Source organism: Artemia sp. Qi Xiang Cuo, chromosome 6, assembly GCF_049724085.1.
Source record: "Artemia sp. Qi Xiang Cuo chromosome 6, ASM4972408v1, whole genome shotgun sequence".
In the NCBI taxonomy this organism is placed as follows: domain Eukaryota; kingdom Metazoa; phylum Arthropoda; class Branchiopoda; order Anostraca; family Artemiidae; genus Artemia; species Artemia sp. Qi Xiang Cuo.
Genome location: NC_142799.1, coordinates 52,575,231 through 52,597,658, shown reverse-complemented (window position 1 = coordinate 52,597,658; position 22,428 = coordinate 52,575,231). Strand labels below are relative to the sequence as shown.

General features: G+C 33.8%; 1 protein-coding gene across 2 annotated transcripts in view; it reads left to right on the top strand.

Annotated features, from left to right (window-relative positions):
• The window catches only part of LOC148951365 (uncharacterized), a 32,370-nt gene extending 15,261 nt beyond the window's left edge, over positions 1-17,109 (top strand). The window contains exons 5-6 of one of the 2 annotated variants that reach the window (XM_089090266.1): positions 11,532-11,679; positions 16,899-17,109. In XM_089090266.1, the coding sequence (XP_088946392.1) occupies positions 11,532-11,570 (39 nt within the window). In that variant the 3' untranslated portion in view covers positions 11,571-11,679; positions 16,899-17,109. Of the gene's footprint in view, positions 1-1,840; positions 2,068-11,531; positions 11,680-16,898 lie in introns of those variants that run through there. The other variant, XM_089090265.1, reaches the window with a different exon arrangement.
• Positions 17,110-22,428: the final 5,319 nt, after the last annotated feature.

Here is a 22,428-nt window from a genome sequence, read left to right as displayed (position 1 = left end):
ATTTATAACCTAATTTAACCGGGTCATGTTAAAATTTTGACTTTTTCTGACCGTTCTTTGACACCGTTCTGTCTTTGACAGTTCTATGGACTGCAAGCTAGATTTATGTTGCTTCAATATTGTGTCTTTAAATCCAGTTTATGATCGTAATAAAGGGGTCTTTATAAAAATTGAGTTATTTTTAAAATAAAAGTGGCAAAGAGAATTTTTCAGGTACAATAGTCAGCAAGAAGTTTTCTGGGGGGGGGGGGGTTAATTTTTTACCGATGATGAAATTGTCAGGTAGAGATTTTTCAAGAAGGCAGTATTTTATGTTGGAGGAACTTTCCGTAGAGGAATTTTCTAGGGGATGGGAGAGAATTTTCCTGGGAGGAGGAGCCGAATTTCATGGCATTATTTGAAAAACGGACAGAAGTTAAATAAAAAAAATTTTTTTTTTTTTCACTGAAAGTAAGGAGCAAATCTGAATACGAAGTAGATTGCTCCGTGAAAAAAAACACTCAAGCCCCAAATTCTTAGCTAATTTCCGTTGCTAATTGTTTCTTCTTAAGTGTGTCGAAGGCTTATAAAAGGATTACACCAATAAAAAAAAGAACAGAAATCATCCATTACCTTTGATGGCAGAGGGTGGACTGACGATGTATAAGCACTGTAAAACAGTCAGGATACTAGTAAAAGATTGTGTTAGAAGACAGACTTATATAAATTGCATTATTTAGTCTCTTGTGACAACCATAAAAACAAAAATTACTCTATTTCCTCAAACACAATTTCTATGTCTCCTTATGTCCTCCCCCCTCATTAAAAAAAAACTTAAACATACTGTATCTTCAGTGGTTGATTCAAAGAGCATTGACTTCCAAAAACAGCGTATAAAAGTTGTCCCCTTTGACTGTAACACTGTATGCAATCTACATCATGAGGAATAGCAAAAATTGAGAAAAATCTCAATATGTTTGCTAGTGGCCCAGATCCCACTTCCCCCTACAAAAAATATTCCAAAATATTGTTCGGTTGAATTCAAAATGTCAAGAATCGTCGAGAAATGAACACACTTTTTTTGTAGGGGGAGGTAATAGTTGGCGATACATTTGCCGAATTTTTTTCCCTTATCAGCTTTCTTGAGATTTTCAATGCTAAGAGGACCCTAAAATTATAAGAGACTGGCTTGGGGGCATGGGCCTTTCAAAAATGAGCTGCACACAAAGGTAATTTTTTTTGTCAATGGCAGACAACATTTTTGATATTCTAAAATGTTGATTTAGCTCCTAGCTGATTTATCCCCTAGCTGAGATTCAGCTCCGTTTATTTGCTGAGTTATGTTTATAAGATTTGGTCTACATGTTTCTTTTAAACTGAAAATAAGTTGAAAATTGTTGAAAAAAGGATAATTTTCTTATATTTAAGAAAGTTTAAATCCTTCCGCAAGAAAGTATCATAATTCTGGTTATGTAAATGGATAGATTTGAGGCTAATTAGTCCAATGATTAAGTTTCTTGTCCATATGTATGAATTACAGCTTCAGGATTGTCATGAAATTGCTTAAAATTTTATTACAGGTGAAATTTTACAGTAGAATTAAAATCAGATAGCAGAAAAAATTAATGCCATTCAATTCCCCATTCAACGCTCTTTCTAAGTTTAGACCAAGTTTAATAATTGCTACTGGTATTAATATTGCTAGTCCCCCCCCCCCCTCAAGCTGCTTTGATAACTTTTTTATGTGATTTCTATGCTGTTAGTTTTGAAATTTCAATTATTATTTAATCGAAAATGCCTCAGTATAAATTTTTTTACTATTTACCATGGCGTAAAATATAAATATTTTAAACTGTTACAGCTGTTCGTGACATTGCCGTTCCAGATCGGCTTGCATGTATCCATGATTTTTCGCATTATGACCCTCAACAGCATGTTCCAACTTTATTAACTGATGACCTTATTCAGTCTGTTGTAACCCCTCCTATTGGAATCATGGCGTTTGAACTAAAAGAAAAGCCAGATTTGGAGCTATTTTCACAGCAATCAAAGGAAAAAGAGTGTGATTTGGAGCTATTTTCACAGCAAGTAGGAAAAAGAGTGTGGAAGAAGGACAGGTAGGAAAAAGAGTGTAAAGACTTGTAAGTAGGAATAATATAAAACTTGCAGCAAGGGGGATCAATCAAAACTTTTGTTATGACGTCATGCCATATTCAATCGTCATGACGTCATGTTCAATCGTCATAATCGTCAACTTTTCTCGCAGCAGAACCAGTTCCCAGATGACTAAGTTTAGTTAATTTAAAATAGACTTCGGCTATTTCGTGTAGAAAAAACATCAATGCCAAGACTAGTGGCTTTAATTAATTATTAGTGTATTTAATTTGATTAATTGAAGCATGTTTTAATTTAAATTGAATTTCATGAAATTTGAAGTGTATTGTTGTCTAGATCTAAAAATTAGATATCTTCGATATATAAAAATGTGAAGAAAGTTGAATTCTTGAAATGTGAATGGTTTAGTTGCCAAAAAGTGTAAATTAAAGGTCTCGCAACTTGGATTTAATAGTTGAAATATCAAAATTTGAAGTCTCAGAACTCTGAAAATTTGAAGGAAGATGGATTGTTGAAATATGAAGGGTTTAGTTAGAGAAATATGAAAAAATAGAAATTTTAAAACTCTGAAAATATAAAAAAAGATAAAATTTTGAAATGTCAAGAAAAGTTGAATTTCCTGAAATTTGATTGGTTTAGTTGTGATGAAAGCAGAATTTTGCTTTGTTCTTGTTTTATGAATTTTTATGAATCATCGGACAAAATGATAGGAAGTTACAGCTAGTGTCTTACTTTTGCTTGTTTTACACAATCTGATGTTTAACAGGAGGGTCTCAAAATTCTTGCTATTAAATATTCATTTACTAGGAGGGCTTGTCGGATTTTGAGTAAGTGTTCTAGCTGTACTGTTTATTGATTCCTAACTAAGCTGACTTCTCTAGAGAGGAGGGGGGTCCCAAAATCTCGTCAACAGGTATTTTACCACAATAAATTGTCAAATCACAACAAAACTTTGCCGTAAATAAGAACGAGTATCGTAGTCTTGTCCCTTGGAGGTACACGCAGATCGACCACTGTGGGATAGGGCTCCCTAACTTCTTGTCTTTGGAATATCTACCAGAATGGGTTTTCACATGAACACGGATGAAAATTAAAGCCACTGTTTTCCAGTTCCTTTCCGGAATCTGGACTTGGCTTCACTTCTTTGGGAAATAGAAGAGGCGGAGGGCTCCTAAGTACTTTTTTTAATTCACGACATTTACCAAATTGGGCCTCCAGATTTCACCATCCCTTGATAGAATATGAGAGCTGACATCACCGTTATGCCTTTTAGATTCCTAACCTGGCCTCTGTTGGCTAGAGGTCTATTTTGGGGATCCCTACCTAATCCAATCTTGGGGGTTGGGTTGGGGGGAGGGGTCCCATAATACTTGTGAATATGACATTTACTCAAGGTGAGTGCCGAATCTCAGCCAGTCTTTGGGGAAAGTGTAAAAGTCTTTACTTTGTCTCTTGAGGGGTTCATGCCTAACCCAACATCTGCATGTGGGGGCGAGTCATCACAACATTTACCAAAACTAGCTCTCAGTCAAAAATGATTTTTGGGAGTAAAGCCTACTTGCGCCTGTTCAAGTGCAATTGGGCTTGCGATTGCCTAAGTTTGTATTACCACAATATATATCGAAAATGATTTTGTCGGATCTCCACCAACATAGTCGTGAGAAACGGTTAGCGTCCTAGTTATTGCCATTTCAGAGTCTGGTATGGATTTGATGACTGTAGTGAAGGAGGAAAGGAGATTAACTAGTTCTTTTCATTGTGATATTTACCAGCAATGGTTTTTGAATCTCGAAATTATGCGGGGAAACGAGGGATTCCCAAAACGTTTGTCAACAAGACACTTACCAATAGATTGTGTCCGATTGCAATCCAACTTTGTGGTAAGTGTCACAGCTTTGCCCCTTGGGTGTCCGCGCATAATCCGGCGTCTATGGATTTAAGAGTTTCCTTGCTTATTGTCATCACAACATCTTAAGAGTGAGTTCTCAGTAAAGCTTGGGTAATTAAAAAATAGTGTTCAATTTGCGCATATTCAGTGTTTGGACCAGGAAGATTTGGATCACAAAATCTTCCAAAACGAATTATTGGACTCTCATCGCACTTGCTGAAATATGGGAGCTAAGATCCGTGCAATGCCTTTTTTAGTCTGCATCCACTATGTCATATTTTAGGGGGAAGGGCTAAGTTTTGTTGTCTCGACATTTTGGTTTAGTAAAGAGCAAACTATAGCCCACAGTATCTGGAATTCAGATATTTTTCAGAAACTATATTGTGACAGCGCTATTTTGAAAACATTAATTTTCGTCCGGGCTAAACGGAACAGTAATTTCAGAAATGTAAAAATGAATGTCTAATTTAAATAAAATATGCACCATTAAAACCGCCATTGTTGAAAAACCTCAACCTGCGATTTACAGTCGTCGATCTTGAAAAATAAGGAAAGGCACATTTTTGCACATTGAGATATTTTGGGAAGTGAATTTAGATTAGTTTTAAAGGAGATATTACATAGAATTAGCCGTTAATCTATGAGGATCGACTGCCGGCGACACCAAATCAAGAGGTGAAAGAAATGATAGTGAATCTTACCGCAGTAGCCTATCCAGCCATATATCATTAGAAGTAGAGCAAACATTTGTCCCTTTTCCCGTACGGTGACATTACTTAGTATAATTTCAGTGATAAGAGTCATTTCGCGGTATAAATATGCTGATCAAAGTAATTTCGCGGTATAATTGCGGTATGATCAGAAAAAAGTGTGGCATTTTTCTTGAAGGTATTATACCGCAAAATGCGGTATAAGTGGCAACACAGATTAGATGAAAGGGGAGTGGGGAATATGACATTATATGAGGAGCTACTCAGGTTAGCGCTAACGAGGCGCTGAAGGATTAAAAAAAAAGGTGTCAAACATTTTGGCTGCAAACATTGGATGTAGGCAGAAATACCAGAATAATATCCTGTTTCCTGGGCTGTGGGGAATTGTGAGAAAGTTTTTGGTAGGATTTCCCTCGTCACTTCTTGTCGAGAAGCCTTCAGTGTTGTTACAAACTTTTAAACGAAACATGAAGCAGACTGAATATCACAGAATGGTGAGATTTTCAGTTATTTCTAATCAAACGGAAGCTAATTATTGATAAGTTGCTATTAATCACATACTTCTTATTAAATTATTAATATTTGTGATTGTCTTTGTTATTGTTACGTTACGTAATTAATGTTTGAATTCAGTTATATTACAACTGTTATCATGTTACAGTGTAATATGATAACGGTAAAGATTAATGGTTAAATAAGAACGTATTTCAATTAATATTACACAAGAAAACCCAATATTTTCATTTTGTTTTACCACACCGACTGGAAAGTTTCCTAAAAGAGTGAGAAAGATTGGATTTCTTGTGTTGTGATTACATGTCAAAAAAGTAAAGTTGGATGGAATCACTTTTTTGATTGGTGAACTTTTTTTTCTTTTCTTTTTTACATCCACTGAAAACCACAATCAATTAATAAACAAACCATTCAAATCTAACTTTTTTTTTTCAAAAACCATTGATTCGGGGTTAGAATTCAGATGCAATGCAAAATTTCATAGTTGGATGTAATTTTCATATTTTTGTTGAGTTTTCGGAATATGGTAGAAATGTATATGCAGGGCTCCAACAGAACCAGCAAAAATTTGAAAGTGGTCTATGAGAAAAAATTCTGTTTGAGAACCTTTTATCTAGCATGTCGTCGCTAGGAATAATACAGAGATGATTCCAATTTTTTTTTTTGGAAAAAATTGGATTTTACTTTAGTACTGTCAAAATTAGTATATAGAAAACAAGTAAATATAAGGATTAGCCCTTGCACAGCTCGCTACAATAATCCGGCTCCCCAGTAAGGAGATCACGTTATTTTTAATTAATATTGATATTTTCATTAAGACAGATTTGATTAATCGAGATTTAATTAGTAATTAAGCGATAAACGGTCTGAAATATTATTCTCTTAGGATTTCAAAGTGTGAGCTGGATACCTCGGGTTAAGTGTTTTTGATCTTGGGAACTCAAGGATGTCTCCAAGAATTTTTTTTGTGTGTGGGGGGGGGGGTCGGTGGCTAAATTAGAAAAAAGTACCATTTTTTATGCATTTTGTTACATTTTCACAAGTTGGACCGAAATTTCAGGGAGGAGATTAGAACCTTCCCCCTATATGCTATGCCTTTTGGTGATTCCAAGGCTTCCCTTTTCGTTTCGATCGACTGGTATTTTCGAGGGGTTTCAAGTTCTTATTTGAAATTTCAGAAAATATGTCTTTGTAATAAACTTTTACTATTTAGATCACCCTAAATTATTGATACTATTCTTCAGTCGGGTTTAAATAATAGATTTTTCTCTTTGGACAGTCTTTTTTTTTTAACCTTTAAGCTCAATTTTAAGCTTTCAGGCCTAATGCTGTTTGCTCTTTACTGTGTTTCAGCTATTTCTGCGACCATGATTTTTTTTCTAAAGCCCCAGACCTTGATGGACTACAGACCGAGCATCTGGAGAACGGCACGCCGTACCTTTTTCACCACCTTTCCTTGTTGTTCCAGGGAATTGTTTCTCAGCAATATGTGCCCGAAGCCCTTTATGAAGGTGTTATAACTTGTATTAGAAAAAAGAATAAAGATCCTTCAGTTTGTGCTTTTTGAAAAAGGCAAACTTATTGAAAAAGTCCTCTTCCTTTTTATTAATGTACATCACAATTTTGGCGACAATCCGTTTGGGTTCAGAAGCGGCATTGGAGTTCAAAATGCATATTCTGATTTCCTGGACATTATTGATCGGCACTGTTTGGTTAAGAAAAGTCTGCATGTGCGTGCTTTGGACATCTCTAAGGCCTTTGACTCTGTCCTTCATGCTCATGCTATCCTTGTTCTCCTTCGTAATGGCGTCAACCCTTTCATTTGTTTTTGCTTATGGCATTGGTATCAAAATTCTCATGTTAAGGTGCGTTCTGTTATTCATCTTACTGATCATATCAAACAGTTCGTGGTAACGAACTGTAAGTAAGGAGCGACCCGGCTCAATAGTAACCGAAACTCTAAAAAACGGAATTTTTTACCAATAGGTATATCAAAAGAATCAGACTTTTATTCTAATTTCAAATATAAGCTTGACCAAGTTTATTCTTACCTATCAAAAGTTCCGCGCCTGAGAAAATTTTCTGAATTTTCAAAAAAAGGGGGAAACAACCCCTAAGAGTCATAGAACCTTAATGAAAATCACACCATCAGATTCAGCGTATTAGAAAATCCTTCTATATAAGTTTGAAGCTCCTATCTGCAAAAAAGTGGAATTTTGTATTTTTTGCCAGAAGAAAAATCACGGATGCATGTTTATTTGTTAGTTTGTTGTTTTTTTTCCCCAGGGGTGATCGTATCATTCCAGTAGTCCTGAAATATCGTGAGAGGTCTCATTCGAACGGAAATTAAAAATTCTATTGCTCTTTTTAAGTGACCAAAAAAATTGGAGGGCAACTTGGCCCCCTCTCATGCTCATTTTTCCCGATGTCACCCAATCAAAATTTTTAGATAACCATTTGGTTCAGTATAGTGAAAAAATTAATAAATATGTCTTTGAGGATGACTTAGTCCCCCACAGTTCCTGGGAGAAGGGCTGCAAATCATGAATATTGCCCGTTGTTCACAATGGTATTGGTCAATGGAAAGTATACACAAGTTCAGGAGGGATTTTTTTGGTGGGGGCTAGAGGGGGGGATATTTCCATGGGGGGTGTTTCCATAAGGGAAGGGACATTTCTAAGAAGGGGACGCCGGATTTCCCAGCCTTATTTAAAAAAAACGATCAGAAATTTTATTAAAAAAAACAAGTTTTTTCAACTGAAAGTAAGGAGCAACATTAAAACTTAAAACGAAGAGAAATTATTACGTATATGAGGAGGTTCGCCCCCTAGTCAATACCTCACTCTTTACGCCAAAGTTTTTTTTAATACTTTTAAAGATCAGGGGTTTGTGATTCGATCAAAATTCGAACTTTAGCGTAAAGAGCGAGGTATTGACTAAGGGCGAACCCTCCACTGCGTAATAAAAACAAACGAATATAGAAGTTCGTTACGTAAGTTAATTCGTAATTTACGTCAGAACAAAATTAAGAGAAAGCCGTTTAGCCAAAAAAAGTAAAAGAAATATGTAAATTTCGTTTTAATTGTTCATGTACGGTGACCCAAAATCAAAGCTGCATTGATTCAAAATCGTTCAGAAATTAAACAAAAAAATAATTTTTTTTTAGTGAAAGTAAGGAGCGACATTAAAACTTTAAACGAACAGAAATCAGTCCATATATGAAAGGGGCTGTCCCCTCCTCACCGCCTTGCTCTTTACGCTAAAGTTTGACTCTGTCACACAAATTTTTTTTTAATAAAACAATTTAGCGTAAAGAGCGAGGCGTTGAGGAGGAGACAGCCCCTTTCAAATACGGACTAATCTCTGTTCGTTTTAAGTTTTGTCGCTCCTTACTTTCAGTTAAAAAAAAACTTTTTTTGTGTTTTTTCTTTTTTAATTCCAGTAAAGAGAGGTGTCATACAAAGTTAGGTCATTAGTCCAGCTTTATTTAACAGCGCCATTCGTACAGCTACTAGAAATATTCCCCCTTTCCTGATTGATCGGTCCATTGATATTAGCCATCTATCTTATGCTGATGATATTGTTTTGCTAGCTTGATTCACTTCAAGCTAGGAAATCTTGATTCACTTCATTATGCCTTAGTGAAGTCCAGTCTAGTCTTTCAGACACATGTCTTTCCTTAGAGGCTTCTCTAACGGAATTTATGGAATTCATCCAAATTCTGGAGTAGGTGAGTCTCTTCTAGTCGGGTCATCCTCAGTTGCATTTTTGGATGCGTTAAATTATCTGGGACTACCTTTTGCTGCATCTATGAAGAATACGCGAACTCTTATTATTCAAGCTATTAAGGAAAAACTTCGAAAGACGTATGGTATGCTTGCCAAAATAAAAGGGCAGTTTGACAAGATTTGCATAGGAAGGCTCTATAATGCAATGTTTGCGCCCCATATATTTTTATCACACCGGTTTGGATGTTGTTTTTTTTTTATAAAACTGAAGGCCTTACAATTTGTAGACAGTTCTTTAGATATTGTAAGTTTTTCCTTGACCTTCCCTTATGGATCAGGAATTCTTACATAGTTAAGAAATACAGAGTTTTCGATATTATGTTGAAAATGGAAGAACTTGCGTTAAGGTTTGAAAAGCGTAGAGAACGTATCGTTGAATTTCCTCTTAATTGCATCAGATAGTATAGTAATTTATTGTTATAGTATTGTTATTCATCGGAGGTGTTTTCACTGCATCTTTATTATATCCTGTGTCGTTTTGTATTTGTTCCCTTTTCCTTTATTTACTCCTCTATCAGCATTTATACTTGTAAAGAGGATATAAATAAATTTTATTTTTATTAATATTAACTCTGGAGTATCCAAATTGCCTGGCAGTATTGCTTATAGATACAAAGCTATAAAAAGGTATGAGAAAAAGATTTACATGCCTCATGGCATTGTAGCATCTAACATCCACTAAAATGATTCAACCATTAAAAAAAAGTATATATTATGACACTGCAACTTGATACTACTATTGATAGCCTTTACAAGATGCAAATGCTAGTGCATATTATGATAACACATATATATTATTTATATTTTTTCATGGAAGAGCTCGATTTTCCTGGGGTGCTACCATTTCAGCGAACCGTCACAAACACGAAACGTCATAACATAGAACCGTCAGAACCTCGAACCGTCATAACATCTAAAAATATATATATATATATATATATATATATATATATATATATATATATATATATATATATATATATATATATATATATATATATATATATATATATAATATATATATATATATATATATATATATATATATATATATATATATATATATATATATATATATATATATATATATATATATATATATATTATATATATATATATATATATATATATATATATATATTAGTACTTTTACGTATTATATACATATTATGACACTGCAACAAGATACTACTATTGATAGCCTTAACAAGATGTAAATACTAGTGCATATTATGTTAACACAAATATATTATTTATATTTTTTCATGGAAGAGCTTGATTTTCCTGGGGTGCTACCGTCTCGGTGAACCGTCACAAACACGAAACGTCAAAACACCCAAAAAAATTTATAAGTTTATATAATAGTAACAAGTATATGATAGTTTGGAAAAAATTTTGGCTATATATTTGCACATCAGGGAGGTGGGGGTAAAGCATAGCATATATTAAATACGTAACCTAAGGTAATCCAGGTACTTTTCCCCCTCTAAACCCCAAAAAACTAAAGTTTTAAAATGTTCGTTGTTATGACGGTTCGATGTTATGACGGATTTTTTACTGCTCTTGACGTTCTTGCTCCTGACGGTTCGATGTTATGACACCTTCCCGATTCTCCTCTCTTATCATTTTTGTGTATTCTTTGAGCAGATTGTAGGGAAGTCAAAGACGGGTTGATGTATTTGAATTTGTTACACGATTTGACATCAGTTAATACCGCCATGTAGTATTAGTCCTGGTAATTCGTGGAAATTAAAGTGGGTGGGGGCGAAAACTAGATGCTCCCCTGCCCCCTCCCCTTAATTAATGTCAATGTGTTGTATGTACGCGATTCGTTGACATTTAAGTAAGACGCCAACTAACCTCTAGTATTTATTATTTCCTACGTCCTCTTTTCATAAGAATCTATCATCCCTACTCTATTTTGTTGCAAATATTAGTTGTGATTGATTCAGTTTTAAGCTTTTTAATTTGTTTTTGGATAAATTAAAAATTTATTCAAATATTTGAGTTTGTTACACGATTTGACATCAGTTAGTACCGTCATCTGGTATCAGTCCTGGCAACTCGTGAAAATTAAAGTAGGGGGGGGGAATTAGATGCTCCCCCTGCCCCCTCTCCTTAATTAATGTCATTGTGTTGTATGGCACAGAGCTCAAGGGTGAGTATCAATTAAGCAACTGCCTCATATGGACTATTTACAGTGTTTGGAGCCCTTTATCATGGATCAACACATATCACGCAACCTTTTGAGACACATCTATTGAGTATCTAAGCCATTGTAATTAAAATTACTAGCTTCAAATTTTATCCAATTCTAATAGATATTGTCATAGGGCAAATGGAGTGTTGAAGGGGTGCCCACCAATCGATTCAGGCCCTTAAAGATTCAGGCTCCAACCCTTAAATTTGAAGCTATAGTTCCTAGTCGAACGAGCACTGTCCCAAGAGAACACTTTCCGTGATTTAGTGCCTAGAGATATTAAATATATTGACGTTAAATATCGTAACAGAAAAATTCTAAATGTTCTTTTTTTTCAGGATGAGAGTGAAAGTAGAGCCAAGTTACAAAATTGTTGAAGATTTAGTATTTGGCCGTATGTCTTTTGGTGGGATGAACCCAGATGTTGAAAAATTAATGAAAAGACCAAAATTAACCAGAGGGACTATGACTAAGGGTATGCCTAAGGTAAACTTTTCAAAAAAAAATTTATTTCGCATCCCCCCTCCACCAAATAAATTATTGGAATGAGTTGGTATGTAAATCTTACAGGTAGCAATGGTAGAGAAAATATCGAAGCATCATCCAGCATGGTCGCGCCAATTGCCTTTGGCTGGGTTGGAAAATAAATTGTAGCTATATTTTATTTAGGTATTTAGTTGGTATTTTGGTTAGGTTAGAATAGGTTTTGTTTGGGTACGTATTTGATATATGCTATGCTTCGTGGCATAGCATAGCATATGCTATGCTATGTGCTATGGTCGTGGTGGGTCAAAAATTTAAGAGTTCGAATCAAAGTTCTCCGGATATTGAATCAAAATTTTAAAAGAGCAAAGCGCTGGAGACATGGTAGTCATAAATTTGTCAGGTGGTGATATCTCCAAAGCAAAGAGGCTCATTGAAGAAGTTACTAGCTCGGGTGGTCACCAAAGGGAACGGTATGGCCAGAAACAAGCCAATGGGTTTTATGGTGAATCTAATAGAAGCAATTAGGATGCCCCAAGTCCTGACTGGGGTGGTCAAGACTCTAGCTCCAATACTTTCAAGAATTCGGATCGACAAAGACGATCTCCAATGATATGTGTATCGATCCGAGTTGTTGTGTCTTTTTAATATGCCTTTAGAACACTAATGCTCTCAAACTATGACAAATTAACTTATATCTGTGTTTTTATTCTGAAAAAGTGCTTGTAACTTCATCCAAATTTACATTTTCGCATTTACTTTCATAGTGTCTGAAGTTTTACCAGCGTGCAAAAGAGGATCTTTATTTTAGCTATATGAAAACTTGTTTTACTGGAATTGGGTAATTATTTATTTAAAGACTAGTTAATACTGGCTAATTTAAACAAATTAGCTAATTGAAAACTTAGCTATACTAGTAATGTAACTGGCCAAAACGGGGTGCTATCATTTCATCTAACCGTCACAAGCACTAAACGTTATTTTTTCGACAAGGAAAATCCGTCAGAACGTTTACAGTCATGACATCGAGACGTCAGGACATCGACAAAATCCGTCAGGACATTGACAAAAAAGTTTATAAGTTTATATAATAGTAATAAGTATATAATAGTTTAGAAAAACATTTCGGCTATATATTAGCACATCAGGGGGGTGGGGGTAAAGCATAGCATATATTAAATACGTAACTTAACCTAACCTAGGTACCTTTTCATCCCTAAACTCCAAAAACTAAAGTTTTAAAATTGTAGATGTTAAGACGGATTTTGTCAATGTCCTGACATGTCGATATTATGACTGTTGACGTTCTGACGGGTAGCGATTGTGACTGTCGATGTCCTGACGGTTAGTGGTTCTGACGGATTTTTCGTCAATGTTATGACGGATTTTGTCGATGTCCGTGACCTTCTTACCTTCATCAGCAGTGGGACGTACGACCTGTCAATGCAACCTTCGGGTATGGCAGCAACGATATGAAAAAGACCTGAAAGATTGGGGGAGAGAGGGATTTTTTATATAATAATATTGTGTTTTCAAGATGTTGTACTGCAAGGTGATCAAAATCAGAGCTAACCGCTGAATAGTAATGGGTATAAAGAATTCGCAAAAAAAAAAAAAATCAGAAAGGAGAATCCACTTGTAGAAATTATGATTCAATCTATTTAGGATCCAAATCGATTAAGACCAGTACAAACTACGGAGAAAATAAAAAAGGAACAAGCATTTCTGTTGCTTAATGTACATGTCGCTTGTCACATGTCACTTATTGTACTTTATTTTAATGTACATGTCATTTAATATAAAGCAAAATCCAGTGTTTGTTTATTTTTGGGAGTTTAGAGAAAAAGTTGAAGTACATTTCAGTGCAGACTTAGTCGAACTGGCTAGACTACGAGACGGATTATTTATTTTTGATTGGAAACATTTTTTGTTTGTGGCATTAGCGAGTCAATCTGGTGCTTTGACACCAAATATAAAAAACCTGTTAGCAACAGTATCCTAAAGACTCATATCCTCCATATTTTAACTATTGGGCCTAATCCCAGATTCTTCACAAATTCCTCGTTCCCTAAGAACATATCAAACGCTATAGAGGATTACGTCTAATGCTTTAATTATACCCAATAACAGTTTATGGATAAATTTAAATTACTTTTTTGTTATTATTGTGAACTTTTTGTAACACTAAGCCAATGTGCGTAACGTGCGCAAAAATATATAGAGTGCAAAAAAATAAGAGTGCAAATCATAAAAAAAAGATTTTATGATTTTTATATTTTTTGTAGCTTAAAAATGCATGAAAAAACTTGGGAATAAGAAAAAACTTAAGCTCAAAATATATCGTCTCAGCATTATTTAATTTTATTTATTAGCGTCATTGTGGTTTCGTAATTATGTGCACTCTTGTGTTCTGGGTGTCTGACCATACAATAAGGGTCTTTGCAATTTGTTTTTATTTAAATTGTTGTTTTTCAGCTCAAATTCAAAATAAAATTGGTTTGGGGTCCAAAATGAATCTTAGTAGAATATTCTAAGAAAAGTGTATTTTCATTTTTATTAGCTAATTATCTAAATTATTAGGACCGAAAAGGTTTTTCTCAAAGAAACGTATTCTCATTTAAAAGTGCGTGGGAAGTAATAATAAGGTTCTCGCATTTGTTGTTGTTTTGTTTGGGGATAAAGGTTAGGTTAACGAAAATTATGTCTACCTAGTTTTGTTTTTGCTTGCTATCTTTGTTTATAAAATTATCTTTTTGATATAGGGCATTTAATTGACAGCTATAACCCTCCATATTTATTGTTAGGTTCTTCACGACCGCATCTGGCCTCTTCTTGTCTTGTTGACATTGTTTAAATTCTTGTTCTTTCTAATTGGTTTTTCTTTTGTTGACACGTACATTTGTTGAAATCGATGAAGGAGGGCTTCATCCTTTACTACACCACTAATTCTAGAATTGGCCTAGAGAAACTATTTTATATGCATACTGTTGAGATCAGTTTTCTAATAAAATTTGACCTTTCGGTAAATTGTAGATTTCTAAGTTTCTTCCTTTTTTACTTTTCTTGGATTTTTTTTTTTCATTTTGATGGTTATCCTGCAAAAACGCTTGAAGTCTACCTGTAAAGTCTCAAGTAAAAACTATTCAAAAGGAAATATATATATATATATATATATATATATATATATATATATATATATATATATATATATATATATATATATATATATATATATATATATATATATATATCTATATATAGATATATATATGTGGGAACTTCCTGGGCGGGTGTAAAGAAGGAGGCTTTAAATAGATTGGGATGGAGAAGGAGGGCACTTAGCTGTGTTGATCTCAGGCGATATGGTGCTGCAGTGAGTGGTTAGTAGTAGTAGTATTTAAAAATAAGTTCCCCAGTAGTAGGATCTATGGTCAAAATATAATAAATTCGGAGGGATCATATTGATCAAGATCAAATGCCATTGTATATAATGAAATGATAAAATAAAAAAAAATATTAAAATAATTTGATTAATACAAATAAATGGAATAACTACATATAAATAAATACATATAAAATAATGAAGTAATAAAACCAAGGCCTTATCCAGGAGGAGGGAGGGGGGCTAGGTGGTATTTACATTTTCCATTGATGCATGCATACATATAGATCTAGCTTTATACAGTGATTCTGGAGATGTTTTTATAATCCCTATTCATGATAGTTTTATGAAATGGGAATCAGTATATACTTCCTTCAGATTATACTAAAAAGGATCAAATAGCCGTGTTAAAAAAAATCGAGTTATTAGACAGACTGCTTCTGTGGCTGCATGATGGAATCAATCCATTTCTTGAATGTTTTTTTTTTTCATTTATGTTCCGATTTTCAGTCATTTTTCCGATTTCAGTAAGGTTACTTTATAAGGTTAGTTTGTTTTTTTTTTCTTTTTAATATATATATATATATATATATATATATATATATATATATATATATATATATATATATATATATATATATATATATATATATATATATATATATATATATATATATACAGAGCCGTATCCATGATTTTTTTCAGGGGGGGGGGAGTTTACTAATTTTTTGACTTTTGGGGGGGGGGTTACTAATTTTTGACTCAGTTTTCGACTAATTTTACTGATTTTTACCTAGGTTTTACTAATTTTCTACTTATTTTCGAGTCGGTCAAAAATTTCGGGGGGGGGGTCAAACCGGGTAACCCCTCCCCCTGGATACGGCCTTGATATATATATATATATATATATATATATATATATATATATATATATATATATATATATATATATATATATATATATATATATATATATATATATACGTTCGCGGACAAATTCGCCGAAATATTTGCTTCGTTGTCATTACTGTTTCGTACGTATTGTATATCCAGTGTGGTCTCAGAACCTATTAAAATACTACCGTAGTTGCCCATGTGATTTACAAAGCTAGACTGCAGTAATTCAAATGAGTTATGAGGCCAATCTTTATTTAATTATTTATTTTTTGCTGTGGACTACAGCTAACTCTCTTCTTCACAGCAGATCCTGTATATTAATTTTTCTCTTTGTTTTCTTTCTCTGTTATTTTTTAAAGATAGTATTCCTATTTCAATTTATATATTTTTTTTTATAAATTGTATGGCCAGATACGGTCTTTTACCGTTCACAGTTGCGTTAATTCAGAATAAATTAGGAAGGGGTGGATTGGATTTTTGTAAATCTATGGGGGGACCAATTTGTTTGTTTTTTTATTTTTTCATTGAAAATATAATAAAAAGGCAGCTTTCAGTAAAAAAAAAACCTCCCAAAAGTGGTATTCTCAAGATCTCGGCGAGGGACAAAGAACTTAGGGGAGGATATGTCTACTGTTCCTGATCCACCCGTCCCACCTCTAATTGGAACCACTGACTGTTCACATACTTCTTTTCAGTGGATGAACGTAACCTTCTTCCCTCTTTTCTTCATACAGACAAGATTCAGAATAACGGGAAATCTTTCAATATTTTTAAATTGATATAAATATACCTTGTAGTTAATGGTTTAACCAAATATTTTACAGTGAATCTAATGGCTGTTGGTCATTTTTCTATTCAGTCAGAATCTGCCTTTGTGTGCTCACTATTTGTGATTCTGCGTATTCCCGAATAGGTTTTCTGACATACTAATCTTTCTTTCTAGATGACCAAGCAGAGGAAACAGAAGCAGCGATCTGTTTTCATATGAGTTTCAATTTTTTAAGAGGTTGTGAGAGAAGTTTGAATTCGTTTTAAGTCAAGCTGCCTGAAGTTAACATTCCATTGTTTTTTACTTTTTGTCTTTCTTATTACGAAAATTATATGTTTTTTATGCATTTTAGAAGTTGATACGAAATTTTGAATAAACAAACCATTCTTCACCTTTGCTTGAACGTTTTGCTAGATATTCTGGGAAAAGGCCAAGGACAGTGAAGCTGAAATCTGATTGTTTAAATTGCATGAATTAAATTACGCAACCATAAAATTAAATATATAAAATTGGAAACTTGCACATCTTAAAGGATTTTCAAAAACCAGGAATTCTGTTCATAATGAAATTCTCCCTACGCAATTGTGTACTTTGTACAATTCAAAAACAAAATGAGTTAAAATTTCGGTAAAAAAGGCTAAACGCATATGATAGCAAACAGGATAAGGAGGTGGAGCTTTTTTGAAGGCACAGTTCTCTTTGGGAATCAAGAGGTTGCTATTGTTTGAATTTTCATAAACGAAAAAATCGTCAAATTTAACTGAATTTTGTCCCGACTATGTTTGCAAATTCATATTCTTCTATAGAGTTTTTTTTTTTTTAAACCTGCTTTCCTTGGAAAGTTTTTTCTTAAAAATGTTGAAATAAGTTAATTTATGAATAGGGGAAAACCCATTTGCGAATAAAAAGGAAAAATTAAACATCAAAAGAGATTTTTATCTTAATGTGGGGAAATTACTCTTCACTTCTTTGAGCACATCAAGCGATTTCGGTGGGAATTAGAAGCGTCAAAAATTGAATGGCGTATTTTCTATCCTTTATTTTCCAGCAAACTTTTAGTTAGCTGGAACAGCAAACAATGTTCCTTATCTTATACTGGGTTGAGTCAAGTAGTATATTCCTTTTTTTGCTGTTTGATTTCTATCTTACAGAATAAATTTACTAGCAATAGTGACCTACTGGTATAAATTGAGTCAAATCACTTGGTTATCAGTTGGGTCAACAACATAGTTTTTTTTTAATATTAATCAGCTAAATGTAAAGAGGTCTGATAAACCAAATCCAAAGATACTATATGTATCCAATTTATCAAAATGGCATGTGTGCAATATTTCAAGAACAGCTACAGGCATTAAGTTTAAACTTACAGGGTATGTTGAGAGGGATACTAAAAAGTGGTCAGTTGGCAACTATTCCCCTTTCTCCCTTTATAGGTAGCTTAATAGCACTGCTTAATTAAATTGCAGGAGTTGCTGTAGAAAGTTTGAGAGGATTTCATTCGATTGGAAATTGAAAGTCCTAATGCCCTTTTTAAGAGTCAAAAGTGATTGGAGGGTAATCAGCCCCCCTCTTAAAGCCATCAACTCCCCAAACATATCAAATCAAAATTTTGAGATAGCCATTTGTTTCAGTATAGTTGGATAGTACGGCTTCTGTGTCTTTTGGGAATGCTTCACAGACCTTGGGACAAGGGCTGTAAGTTATGCAATTTACCCATCATTTACATATAGTAGTTGTTGTTGAGAAAGTTGGGCATATTTGACAAATAATGTCCAAAAAGACAAAGGTCATTCAAGTGAACCTTTCAGAGAATTTCCAGGGGAGTGTGGAACTAAATCAAAGCACGATATGTGCAAACAGATCATGAAAAGGGCGTAACTCAGGAGTAACTGAGTGTATTACCTTAATTTACTTGAAATCACAACTGGGCTAGAAATGCAAGTCGTAATCTTAAATTGTAATTGACCGAAAATACAGTATTTGCATGCTGTTACGACTTACTACTAATCAACTATTACAACCCTAATCCATTTCTGAGATACATCCTTTTGAAAATATGCATGGACATAGTGTTTCGTTTTGGATCAAATTTCCCCTCAATATTCTCTCAAATGTTTACCTTGATACCCTTAGTCTTAATAGTACTAGCACCAGAATAATAGTGGTAGTAGTAGGAGGAGCAGTAGCAGTAATAGTGTTGTATTAGTGGTAGCAATAGTATTAATAATAGTATCAGTACGCACATGTTGACTTTAGGTCATTTGAACGCCCCCTTTATGATGCCCGGGAAGTTTCAGCTTGATATGGTAAGCTTGTTTATGATATTCCCTTTTCACAATCTGTATGCACATTGTATGTTCTGATTTAGTTCAACTTTTCTCCTAACATTTCCTCAAATTTTCCCTTGAATATCCCCAGCCTTTGTAGTATTAACTAAAAAAGCAATAGTTTTGGTAGTAGTAGTAGTAGTTGCCGCTGCAATAGAGTAGTAGCATGCAAATATTACCTTTTGGTCAATGAACCTTGCCTATGTACGGGCGGAGTGTCAAGACGAATCTCAGGAATAACTCAAGGAATTAATTTGAAACTTTCAGGGAATGCTTAAAGGCAAAGATCAATTGACCAAAAGACAATGCTTGCATGCTACTACTGCTAATGCTAAGAGTAATAAGATGAAAATTTCAGGAAGTGTCATGGGAAAGTTCAACTAAATTGAAATACATTAGGCATATACAGGTCATCAAGAGGCCACATCAGCAATATCATAGCAATGGTTAATTCTAATAAAATGAAACCTTCCAGTGCTTGATGAGGGGTATGCTCAACTGAGCAAAAGGCAACATTTTAATTTTACTCCTTTTACTAAAGCTATTACCGTTAATGCCTCTACTAGTCTTACAACTAGTACTACTAGCATTCCTACTACTACTGTGAACTCTATTACAACTATGGCTGAGTGTATGAAGGTGAAATTTTGAGATAATAGTGAGGGAGACTTTGACTGAATCACAACATGCCCTCTGACTGCAGATTGTCAAATTACAAACCCTGTAGGTATCCTTCAATTCCCATTGCTCTTTCTCTATTTCTAAGACTTTGAACATTGCATCAAAAACAGGTCTATTCTTTAATTTCTGTTTGATTCTGCTTTTCCATAACCAGGGGTGGCTCAAAGGACCAAGAATTTTTTTTTTGGGGGGGGGGATCCCATCATTTAAATGACTCCTAGGTGACATTATATGACTCTTGAAACTTTATTATAATAATTGTTATATCATTTATACTTATCTATGGAGACAAAGAAGGAGCTAAAACGGAATACACCATGCGTAACTAAGGACAGCTATGTTTGTAATCACCTGTTTTTCAAAGTGGGCAATCTTGTTTAAGTCAATGGCATCGATGAGGTGTTTTTCAATCGCAACAACATAAGGAATCTACTCAAAAATAAACCATGGCTGTTCTGAGCAAATTCTTAGCAAACTTGAGCTTTCTAAGTGGTCTTTCGGTAGCAGCAACTGCAACAGGTACTGTCGCGGCCAATTTGAAAATGCGATTGGTTTGAAAGGGCGTCGTGGGCTATGTATTTTCATTTTGATCCGTTCTGATCTTCGTTGTCGCATGTCTTGTAACTATATATTGTCTTATGCTTCACTTTTGTCTTTGCTCGTAATTGTCACTGAAGCTTATCTTTTAACCGAATATGTCTTTGTTCTTCAATTTGGTTCATGACTAGCTGATCCTATGAGCGTATATGAGCGTAGCTGAGCGTATCATGACATAGCTGATCGGATTGTTCTAGGATGTTAATCTTCACCGGTGGTACCACTCCTGAGGGAAAAGTGACGTAATTATGCCCTTGAAATGAGTTTATAAATATAATTTTTCTCACATGAATCTTTTCTTTCAAAATTAAGGCTCTTAACGAATTTTTTTTTAAACTTGTGACCTATTCGTGTTTGACGCGTTCTGATTCTCGCTGTCACATGCCTTCTAGCCACAACATTTTTTCTTCTTCACTTTCGTTTTTAATTCGTTGCGACCCTTGTTTTTGCAAGTCTTTTAGCTTATTTTTCTTTCAACTTCATTTTGGAGTTTCATTATTTGAGAAAATTTGTCCATGCCCTTTGCCTTAGCTGCCTGTATTGGTCTAGTCTCATACGATGGTACAAATTGTAGATTTGCTGATTGTTCAGGTCGTTGGACAAAAACTTCTTTTTTTCCAACGAATCAACATTTACAACAATTGTAAATTTGCGTTTTTTCGGTCTTCCTCTTGGCATTTTTTTAATACTTGTATAACTGCTGTCTTTTCAAAAACATATGATTATCAAAACAAGTTTGATTTTTCTGAAATTTTCTTGTCCTAGGCTTTAAACTTTCGGGTTTTTTTTAAGCTTTATGACTTAGTGTAATCCCTTATTAAAGTGTATACAAATACTTTTGCAGATACCATTTTCTGCTCTGTATGTCTTTTAAAATAAAGTTCGTCATGCGTGAAAATTTTCATTTTTTCCTCGTTTTCACAAAATTATGGCCGCAAATTTACCGTTAAGACCATGTCCTTATATGTATATACACAGGAAAAAACCTATGGTTTTTCTAATTAGAATAGTTAAATATAAGCCGCAGGGAAAATTAATTTTCCACAATTAAGGATCTTAACGAATATTATCAAACTCGTGACGTATCTGGATGGTTATCTTAGGGCAGAAAATCCCAGGATGCCAATTTTCCCACAAAACAATATTGAGCATTTTCGAGAAAAAATTTAGTTCGTAGGCAACAGTAAGCTTATTTTACAGCTATTAAATTTTTCAACTGGCTCTTTGTAGATTTGTAGTGAAAAAGAGCATTAAAAAGGTACATTGGGTGGTGATAATATTTTGAAGTCTGGGTTGCCTTATAGTTGTAAATTCCTAGTCTTTAATAAACCCGTGATTTGAAAAAGTGAATAATATACAGAAGACTTATTTAAAAGATGCTTTAGTTTAGTGACAATGGCTTTGCCTTTGTGACTGGTGACTTTGGTAACAAAAGTTTCAATTTGGCATAGAACACTTTTTTTATATGTCTTCTATTTCCATCGCCAATTCATTTTTAACGATCTTTTCTCACATAATGGTAAATATTATTGAAAAAATGTTATATTCAAGGAAGAAAAAACAATGAAAATGTAAATTTTGATATTATTATTTTGTAAATCCTAAGTCATTTTAGTAATTTCATTGATCGATGATTTTTTGTTTGCATTTCCTCAAGGATGTTAAGGATAAATTCCTCTTGGACTCTTTTTGTGACAAATACTTGATTTTTAAGGCAGAGATGAGGAGAGAAGTGAAGTTAAACTTATATTTGATGCCATACTTCTTAGCAAAACTCAGGTTGTGTTCATTTGTTTCTTTGGGGGAAAAATCCTTTTACAAGGTTTATTGTCAATATTTTTGAAACTCTAAAAAAACATAAAAAAAGAAAAAAATGTCTGATGGAAGTAAAGAGCAAAGTTGAAACTTCTACTAAACAAAAATTAATGTTTTGCGGTTAATACTACATATTTTTGGAAAACTGTTTAAAACAAACTGTCTCGTGATATTTCCCTATATTTTAAGAATTCTGAAAAAGTAGCGCTTCACTCAAAACTAAGCTTTCTTGATTTTTTTTTTATGGTTGAAATAAAGTTTAAAAGATATGTAAATGTTATTGA